The sequence below is a fragment of the Lipotes vexillifer genome, unplaced genomic scaffold (genome assembly GCF_000442215.2).
Source record: "Lipotes vexillifer unplaced genomic scaffold, Lipotes_vexillifer_v1.1 scaffold342, whole genome shotgun sequence".
Taxonomy (NCBI): Eukaryota; Metazoa; Chordata; class Mammalia; order Artiodactyla; family Lipotidae; genus Lipotes; species Lipotes vexillifer.
The window spans coordinates 5330065-5339911 of record NW_006786802.1 but is presented as its reverse complement, the minus strand read 5'-3'; the positions used below and the strand labels follow the sequence as shown (position 1 = coordinate 5339911).

Below are 9847 nucleotides of genomic sequence, written 5' to 3'. Positions count from 1 at the left end.
CAGGAAGGCCAGATCCCGAGTTCTCCCCGCTCTGCTTTCCTCTGTGCTGTTTCATTCCCTGTCAGGCCACCCCAGCTGGGGACAGAGGTGCCTGCGGCACCTCCGGGCTGCCCGTCCAGCAGCCTACCCAGGCCAGCTGAAAGAGACAGCCCTTTCTCAACCAGCTTGAGCTGCACTGGCTGGCCTGGGGCATGGGCCCAGCCCTGGACGGTCATTGTCACCGGGGAGGCGGTGGGGGGGAGCTTCTGACCATTGGGGCTGGGTCCTGTGACTGCGGTGGGGTGAGGCTCGGGCAAGCCATGCAGGTGGGAAGCTCAGGGGAGGGTGCCGTCCCCAGCAGGGGTGGGAGCGGGCTGGTTCGGGGCGGGGCGGGGGGGCAGGGGAGCAGCACTCAGAGTGTGGGCGGGGCCGGTGGGCTGGGCTGCTGGGGGTGGCAGTAGTTACCATTCCTGCGGAGGGAGGGCTGTGGGCAGTGGGCACCAGGCGAGAGCTCCCTGGGTCATGAGGGTGGCGGAGGCTCACCCTCGGCCCCAGATGGTAAATCAGCTTGTAGGAAATGATGCTGGCTGGGCATTATTTTCTCATTCTATCCTGTGTCTGTTGCTGCCTCTCGACACACAGGGTGGGGGAAGGGGCCGACCTGAGGGCTGAGGGAGCTGGTAGGGGGCCATAGCCTCAGAGTTCAGGCTTCCAGGGCCATCCCCGCGAGCTGGGGCTGCGGAGTGACCCCAGCTGAGCCCCGGGCGGGGGCGGCGTGGTGGCCGCGCTCATGATGCCGCTGTGTGCAGGTGCCCTTCTTCCTGTTCGTGGTCTTCGTGGTGTACACGCTGCTGCCCTTCAGCACGCGGGGTGCCGTCGTGGCCGGGGTCGTCTCCAGCACCTCCCACCTCCTGGTGCTCGGCGCTCTGATGGGGGCCTTCACCACGCCCAGCGTCCGGGTAGGGCTGCAGGTGAGGGGCGTGTGGGTCTGGGTGTGCGGGGCCGGCTAAGGCCTTGGGTGGGGCTTCGGTTTGGTCCAAGGGCAGCCAAGGCTGGAGCGGGTGAGTTGGAGGCCTCGGAGACAGAGGTGTTTGCCGACAGGTGGCCTCGAGGCCCGGCTTCGTCCAAGTCGGCAGGTGCCCTGTCCTGCAGCCTTTTCTTTGCTGGCCTGGGGTACCCTGGAGGCTCAGCCCCTCCCTTGAGCCCTGACCCTCGGGCCTCCTTCCTGGGTCCAGCGCACTACTGCTGGTTGAGGCCCTGTTCCCGAGGTTTCGCTTGTTTAGCCCAGAGCCCCATCTGCACAGGGTCGGACGCCGCGTCTGGTATCCTTTGCGTTGAGTGATTATGCACAGTTAGTGGTGACGCGCAGATGTGTTTTCCTCCTGAGCAGGCCTGGTGTCTGGTCTGGGAGGTGGGGGCCAGAGCTCTGGGCAGCCAGCCTGGCCCTGTGCCTTCCGTGGCTGTCCTTGGCTCTCCCTCTGGGTTCTGGGCTCTGTGAGGGGATGTGCTCCTGCCATCCTGGAAGCGGCTGGCTGCTCTGGTCTCTGGGGCCTGAGCCCTTCTGCACCAGGGAATGTCTGGCGGATGCTGAGACAGGCTTGAGTCCTGGTCCTGGGGTCACAGTGACCTACTAGAAGACCAGTGAGGCTAGGAGACCAGTGAGTCTGAACCTGTTTCCCTGCCTGCCCACCCCAGGGAGGCTGCAGCCCAAGTGGGTTGGGAGGCCAGGGATCGGGGAGGGGGTGCCGTCACCAGCCCACCAAGGGGGTCGGTGTCCTGAGGCACGGGCCAGGCCTGATGCTGAGCCTGCCACGGCCCGCCCACAGCTGCTGGCCAATGCTGTGGTCTTCCTGTGCGGGAACCTCACGGGCGCCTTCCACAAGCACCAGATGCAGGATGCCTCCCGAGACCTCTTCACCTACACTGTGAAGTGCATCCAGATCCGTCGTAAACTGCGCATCGAGAAGCGCCAGCAGGTGGGGACCCGCCCGACCCTGCCCGGCCCCCTGGCTGTCCCCCAGGCCCCACGCCCTGCATCCTTTCTCTGAGGATGTTCTCACTGAACAGCACAGTGAAGCACCTGGGGCACCTGGCCAGACACCTGTGCTGGTGTCATCCTGGGGGCTGCTGGGGACACGGGAGGGTGTGTGCCTGCCAGGTTAGTAGCAGGGTGTAGGCCAGCAGCAATGGGGCACGTGGTGGGCAGAGGGGCGGGAGGGCAGAGAGGACGGAGACCCGGGGCCTGACTCCGCCCTGCCTGTGCCCCACGTGCCAGGAGAACCTGCTGCTGTCCGTGCTGCCTGCCCACATCTCCATGGGCATGAAGCTGGCCATCATCGAGCGGCTCAAGGAGCGCGGGGACCGCCGCTACCTGCCTGACAACAACTTCCATAGCCTCTACGTCAAGCGGCACCAGAACGTCAGGTGGGTGGCTGGCCGGGCCCGCGCGCACAGTGTCTCCCAGGGCGGCCCCGGCAGGTGGTCCCAGCCCGCACGGGGACTGGGGAGAGGTAAATCCAGGCCCCTCCCTGGGCCTCAGTCTCCCACTTGTTCCCCCAGGGCGTGGGGGCAGATTAGATTAGTATTGGGGGAGATCCACTGCCCCCTAAAATTGTCAAACTCTGTGCACGAACGTGACTGTTGGGAAGAAAGGGGTCTTTTCAGATGATTCTCAGTGGGGCACAGGCCCCCCAAAAGGAGATGAAGCCCCACCCAGGTGACCACCAGGGACCCCCCCAGTCCTGACACCTGTCTTTGACTGATTTGAAGGGGCTGCAGAATCTTACTCAGCGGCGCTGACCTGAGTGAAGCGTAGGTGTGGGCGCTGTGAGCTCCACCCTGGTCCTCTGTCTGCAGGCTCAGCATTAGCCCCGAGACTGGCCTGCTGCCTCTGGGTTGTGGATGGTGCAGAACTGTAGACTCTGGAGTGGGGAGATCTGGTGCAAAATGCAGCTCTGGCTTCCCAGCAAGTCTTAACCTCCCTGGGACTCAGTTTGCTCGTCTGTAGAATGGGGTTCCTACAAGGGCAGCCTGAGGACTAGATGTGTGAAATCGCTGGGTGTGGAGCTCAGCGGAGGGAGCGTGCAGTCACATCTTACCAGGGCTTTAGCTCTGAAGTCTGTGCAGAGGTGAAATCCAGGTATAGGGAAGGGGAGAAGTTCCCAGGTGCCCGAGAATCCACCTGTAAGGGCTCCATTCAGTCATCTGTGGTGAGGATCTAAAGGGGTTGGGGGTTCCGGAGGGCCCCTGCAAACTGGGGCTTGCTTCATTTTGCTTTGATGTGAAGCCTCTGGAACTTTAATTCATCCTTATGGCGGGGGATTTCTCTCCCAATCCCTGGTGGCAGAGGACTCGCAGGGGTGATTGGGTGCGGGGCTGGCAGATGCTCAGGGGCTCTTGGCCCTGACCCTCCTGCTGCCCCCCCCACCCCCAGCATCCTCTATGCTGACATCGTGGGCTTCACGCAGCTGGCCAGCGACTGCTCCCCAAAAGAGTTGGTGGTGGTGCTGAACGAGCTCTTCGGAAAGTTCGACCAGATCGCCAAGGTGAGCCCACTGACCTGTGCTGCCTCCCCTCCGCTGATGGTAAAGTCAGGAGCCCTTCCCACCGCATCCACAGCGTGTCCTGTGTCTAGCGCTGTGCTGAGATGGGTGTGGGGAGGCCTGGGCTGAACTTTAGCATTCAGTCAGCAAAGCTTTCAAGTGCCCCATGGTCAAAGTGGAGGTTGAGCCAGGATCCTGTCCCCCAGAGTGTGAGGCCTCTGGGGAGACTGTCAGTGCACACTGGGGAATGCACTGGGCTTCACGAGCTTAGAGGGGGACTCCAGAAGGCTGCCTGGAGGAGGAGACGGCTCCATCCTCACTACGCAAGGTCAGCAGCCTCAGCCTCAGCCTCACCTGGGAGCATGGGAGGACTGTGGAATGCCAGGCCTCACCCAGAATCTGCCTCTTGACAAGATCCCAGGGTGAATAGTCTGCACATTAAAGTTTGAGAAACCTAAAAAGAAACTGAAGAGGAAAGGGAACAGTGTTATGGGCAGAGGGAACAGCATATGCAGAAACCTAGAGAAGAAAGAAAGCTCTGTGTGTCCATGCAATGAAAGTGGCTCAGTGTGAGTGGGACAGAGTGTGTTGGCGGGGAACATGGTCACAGGGTCAGACATCCAAGGACTTGAGGGCTGAGTTGAGGAGCGGGATTTGACCTCAGGACCCTGGGGAGCATAGCAGGTGCCAAGCAGGGAGGGCATTGGGCAAGGAGATCCTCCAGGGTTCAGCCAAGGCAGGAGGGGTCTGGAGACCAAAGAGGGCTGAGCTGAGATCTCACTGTTTTTTCTTCACAAGCAACACCCAGCTACAGGGGTGTGTGTAGGGGGCTGGGGAGGAGCCTCAGTTATTCATTTATTTACCACCTGGTCCGGGGACCTGCTGAGTAGCAGCCCTGGGCTGCCCTCAGGTTGCTCCTGGGCTACGTGCTATGTGGTTGGAAGAGGGGTACAGGAGGCAGGACTGGGGGGTGCTTATTTAGCCCAGCCTCAGGTGGTCAGGAAGGCTTCCTGGAAGTGGTAGCCACTGAATAGAGACGCAAATGTAAGATTTAGGGCAGTGGCTCTCCGTCCTCGCTGCGTGTTTGAATCACATGAAAAGCTTAAGTAAAACCCCGGTACCCATGCCCGTACCCGTGAGAGTTTTTCAGAGCCTCCCAGGTGACTCCATGTGCAGAGAATCAGTGGTTTAGAACTTGATGGGAACAAGTTCTGGTCTCGCACTCAATCTTGGGAGGGACTGCCTCACCAGGAGCAGGCTCCACCTCAGGAGATGAGCTTCCCGTCACAGGAGGTAACCAAACTACAGTTGGACACCACTGGCCAGGGGTGCTCTGGAGAGCTGTCCCCCCTGGGTACTGTGGACTGCGTGACTCTGAGGGTCTGTTTAGCTGGAAGCCTTCCTTTAGGAGCTTCCTTCCTTCATGATTTCTCTGGTGGAGGTTCCTAGAGGTTGGGCCTTATGTGGGCCCAGGCTCCATCCTCACTACGCAAAGCCACAGCTGGCTCTTCCCCTGCCACAAGGCCAAGGACCTGCCCTTGCCCTTTTGGACACAGCCCGCTCTCCGTGGCAGGCCCAGGAGGCAGCCTCATTTTAGAGATGAGAAGAGGGAGGCTATGGCAGGTGCCAGTCTTCAGGCCAGAGTGTCCAGTCCCTGGGCAGACACAGCAGGCAGAGCTGGTCCCAGCCTCTTCTCCTATCAGCAATCAGATTCCAGAACTGTAACCTCCTGGCGAGAGCCAGGGCCTCCTCTCAGAGGTGTCCGCATTGCGCCTGGGCTCAGGCATCTTATGTCCCAACACACTCACACAACGCCTCCAGTCTGTAAGTCTCAGAGGCACGGGGAAGAGCAGCCTGGGGAATGTGGCCTCTTGTAAATCCCTGACAGCGGGGCTGGATCCAGACTGTTATCCTGCACCTGGCTCTGGAGGAGATAAGATAAGGGCAGCGGTGCCCTGAGCCTGTGCCTGGGTGTCCCAGCCCTCGCCAAGCTTCTGCTGCTTTCTAGGAAAGCACTGTCCTCACCCACCTCCGTTAGGCCATTCAGAACTCAGCATGTGCCAGACGGAGCACACCGGGAAGCAGCTGGCACACACTCAGATGGGTCATTGGAGGAGGGCTTAGGAAGGGGACTGCTCACAAAGGCCTGGCATCCCTCGAAGGAGGGATGGTGCCTGGCCTGGTCATTGGCGCTGGGTGGTCACCCACAGGCCTGGTGGGCATGTCCGGGAGTGGGCACTGGATCTGGAGATGGAGGGTACCCTGGTTCTAGGGGCCAGCCCTCTGGGAAAAGGCAGGAGGGAGCTGGGGCAAGCCTTCACTGGAGCCCAGTAGGCAGCTTCTCCTTTCTGTTCCCTAAAACCCCACCCTCAAGGCCTTGATATGTATGGCCACCTTTGCTAAGGGCTTATGGAGGGTCAGGTAGCTGCAGCACCACCTCAGATGGAACCTCAGACAGCCTACCTGGGCCTCCCCTTCCCCTCCAGGGGCATTTTTTTTTTTACGTGACCCCACCCTCTCTCCCCACTCCCATCTTCCGTCTCTGTTCTTCCCCCACTCCCCAAACCCTGTATCCCTAGCAGCAGAGTCATCTCTTGGGTTACCTTGACACCTGCTGACCCCATAGCATATGGCACCTGCTACCTCTCTGTTCTCATCCCCCCTACTCTCTCCACTCCACCCACACTGACTGCTGTGCTATGTCTCAAACACCCTTCTGGCCTCAGGGCCTTTGCACCTGCTGCTTCCTTCTGCCCAGATGCTCTTCCTCCAGATCCTGGCATGGCTTGCTCCCTCAGTTCCTTTAGGACTTTGCTTGAATGTTACCTTCACTGGGAGGCCTTTCCTGGCCTCCTGGGAACTTCCTCTTCCTTCCCATTCCTCATTTGTCTCCATAGCACTTATCATGGGTGTCTACAGATTTTATTTATTGTAGCTTAGTGTCCAGCTACAGGGATTGTTTTCTGTTTTGCTCACTGCTGTGTCCCAGTGTCTGGGGCAGAGCAGGGCACTCCGTAGATGCTCAAACATTGCATAGATGAATGAAACAAAGGTAGCGCCTCCCTAGAGGCCCTCAGGTGGCCGCCCTTGGTAACACTTGCTTTTATCCCTGACACCTGCTTGGGGTTCCTCCTGCAGATCCCCCGTGTTCCCCGTCCTTTTGCCGGGCCCAGAGGCAGCTGCTGGTGGCTGGTGCCCCAGGAGAAAGCCCCTGGCCAGAAGAGAGCCTGGCTGACTCTGGAGGGTGTGGGGAGGTGGGCAGCATGCCTGCTCCCTGGCCCCTGGGCCATCTGCTGACCAGGCCTCCCCTTGCCCTGCAGGCCAATGAATGCATGCGGATCAAGATCCTGGGCGACTGCTACTACTGCGTGTCAGGCTTGCCCGTGTCCCTGCCCAGCCACGCCCGCAACTGTGTGAAGATGGGGCTGGACATGTGTGAGGCCATTAAGTAGGTACCACGCACAAGCCTGGGACACTGGAGCCTGTTCCCACGGCGGGCCCCTTCTGCTCCCCAAGGCATGCTGGGGAATGCATTGTCCCCGCTTTGCATATGAGGAAACTGAGGCTCCAGGGGCGCAGGAGGCTTACCTGGACCACTCAGCAGTGTGTTTGCATCCCTCCCTCTGGGCCCACTGGGGCTCCGAGTTCCAGAGAGTCTCAGAAGCTCAGAGCTGAGGGCCATGAGGACGGGCAGCTGGGCTCCGTTTCTCCGGAGGCTGAGCCTTCGCAGCAGCAGGGGAGCTGACAGACGCAGGGTTGGACTCCAGGCCTCCGTCTGCTTCCTGTTCCCCCTGTGAAGTCCCTGGAGTTGGGGGACTAGCTCTTAGAGCTGCAGGGAGACCCCCAGCCTCCTGCGGCTCCTTGCCACCAACATCCCAGCTCCCCGCAAGGCTCTCTGGAGCCCCGAGCAGCCGTGGTCTGTGGCGGTCAAGCGGGTGACGGAGGGCCAGGCGGGCTTGGCCAAACGGCCCAGCATTCGGGGCAGAGCCGGGCGCGGCTGGGCTGCCGGGCAGCGCACAGCTTCCACGCAAACCCAGCTCCGGCTTGTCCTCCTGAAGTCTCACCAGAAGAAAACCCGGTCAGGGAGTCGGTCCAGGTCACAGGCTGGCTCTGCGTCACCGCCTGTGTGACCTCGGGCTGGTGCCACAGCCCTGGGGCTTACTTCCCTCCCTGGAGCACGTGGAGGTTGTGCGGGGCCCTCTGCTCCCACTGGCTTTGACCCCGGCAGGCTCGGTCCCTCCCTAGCCCGTTGGTGGACACGTGGCACCGGCTGCTGCCCAGGCCCTCACGCACTTATCAAAGGGACCCGGAGGCCTGCTCATGTTGGGGGTGCCTTGTGCCCCAGAGAACTCTGAAGTTGGGGCTCCTTGTACTAAGTGGTGCTGGCAACCCCCAGTACTCCCAGTTCCCAGAGATGGGGGTGTGTAAGGCCCCCCAGGGCTGGCCCCATGTTCCTTGTTTCTGCTGGGTTTGGGGTAGTGTCTGGATCCCTCTGCAGATTCCAGCTGGAGCTGCCAGGCAGGGGTAACACCCAGTGATAATATGTTAGGGCCTCCAGCAGGAGCCACAGTGACCAGTGACAGTTGGAATTCCTCCTCCTTTTAACAGCCTTTGAGCTTGGGGCGGCCACATCCATTTGCACACTCCTAGAGATGGGGGGCTCATCCCCTTGCAAGGAGGCAGCCCCCTCAGGCTGAGAACGTTCTCTTCTGTGAGCTGGGCCTGCTCTATTCCCATACGCTCCCCGCACCCTTGCTCTTCCCCCACCCCGTGCCACACCCCCTACCAGGGACCTTGAGCCTGTCCTAGGGTTCAGGCCCCTAGCAGCCCTGGCTGGGGTGGGCTGACGGGCCTCTGCCCCAGGCAGGTGCGGGAGGCCACAGGCGTGGACATCAGCATGCGTGTGGGCATACACTCGGGGAACGTGCTGTGCGGTGTCATCGGGCTGCGCAAGTGGCAGTATGATGTGTGGTCCCATGACGTGTCCCTGGCCAACAGGATGGAGGCAGCTGGAGTCCCTGGGTGAGGCTCAGCTGGATGGTGGTGGGGTCAGAGGTCCGGGGCTGACTCTGGGCTGCGGTGGTGGGGTATCAGCATGGGGTCAGACAGGGAATCAGCGACCTGAAGGTTGGGGGAGCCCGCCCGGGGTCCAGCCTGCTCAGTCCTGGCTGCTGTGCACCCCCGGGTGGGTGTCTGCCCTCGCTGGGCCCTGCTGCTGTCTGACTCTCGTCTCCCCCAGCCGGGTGCACATCACAGAGGCGACGCTGAACCACCTGGACAAGGCGTATGAGGTGGAGGACGGGCACGGGCAGCAGCGGGACCCCTACCTGAAGGAGATGAACATCCGCACCTACCTGGTCATCGACCCCCGGGTACGAGGCTCAGCTGCGGCAGGCTGGGGGGCGGCGCTGGGGCTGTGCTTGGGAGCAGGGCCCACGCCTGGGGCATGGCCCCCATGGAGGGAGAGGTGGGGTCCGCCCCGGGGTAGGAGGCCATGCCCCGTTACTAGGCATGTTCTAGGCCCCAAGGGACAACTTCTCTGGGCCTCAGTGTTCTGTTCTATGAAATGGGGATAACAACAGTGTCTACCTCAAGAGGAGAAAAAGCTAATCTGAGTGAAGCCCTCACCGTCAACTGGGTGCGTCATAAACATTCTAGAAATAATAGTCACTGTTTATTTTCCATGAGGTTGTCACTAATCGCCCAGATTTTCAAAAGACACGTTTTAAAAACACGCTTTGGGTGGGAGTCAGGGAAGCAAGGAATGGCCATGGGGCCAATAGGCAGGAGCCCCTGTGTGTCCTGGGCTCTGACCCGCCGCGTGCGCCCGCCCGGCCGGTGCCTCTAGGTTCTCGGTGGGCCCCGCCTCCTTCAGGACCCCGTGGTGGGGAAGGCTGTGAGCCTGCTTCTGGGCCGTGGGCCCCGGGCCTGCCCGCAGCCTGCCTGCGCCGGCAGGGGCCTTTCGCTCCCGCCCGTGGGAGGCCAGCTCAGTCTGGGCCCTCGGTGAATCATCCTTGGGGCTTGCTCAAGAATGTCGGCAGTGGCTGGCTCCTTCCAGCTCCCTCTCACTCTGGCCTTTGCTGTCCTCGGGGCTGGCCCGCCTGCCAGTCTCTGGGGCAGCCGCGGGCCAGCCTGTGAGCCTCCCCCGACCCCCTCGGGCTTCATCCTGCCAATGTTCCCCGTGCGCCCTAGGTGGGTCAGCCATGCTGAGCGAGCATCGGGGGAACCCCTACTGGTACCTTGGGGCTGTTCCCAGCCCACTGTCGTGGAAACCACCCAGCCGCTCGCCCTGTCCCTGCAGCTCTGGGCCCCGCCCCCTCCTCTGA

At 61.5% G+C, this 9847-nt stretch overlaps 1 protein-coding gene across 1 annotated transcript in view; it reads left to right on the top strand.

Annotated features, from left to right (window-relative positions):
* ADCY7 (adenylate cyclase 7) overlaps window positions 1–9847 on the top strand; it is a 31473-nt gene that overhangs the window by 7936 nt on the left and 13690 nt on the right. The window contains exons 4-10 of the mRNA XM_007459478.1: window positions 789–950; window positions 1806–1955; window positions 2255–2403; window positions 3413–3524; window positions 6842–6969; window positions 8385–8543; window positions 8761–8893. Of these exons, the coding sequence (XP_007459540.1) occupies window positions 789–950; window positions 1806–1955; window positions 2255–2403; window positions 3413–3524; window positions 6842–6969; window positions 8385–8543; window positions 8761–8893 (993 nt within the window). The remainder of the gene's footprint in view (window positions 1–788; window positions 951–1805; window positions 1956–2254; window positions 2404–3412; window positions 3525–6841; window positions 6970–8384; window positions 8544–8760; window positions 8894–9847) is intronic.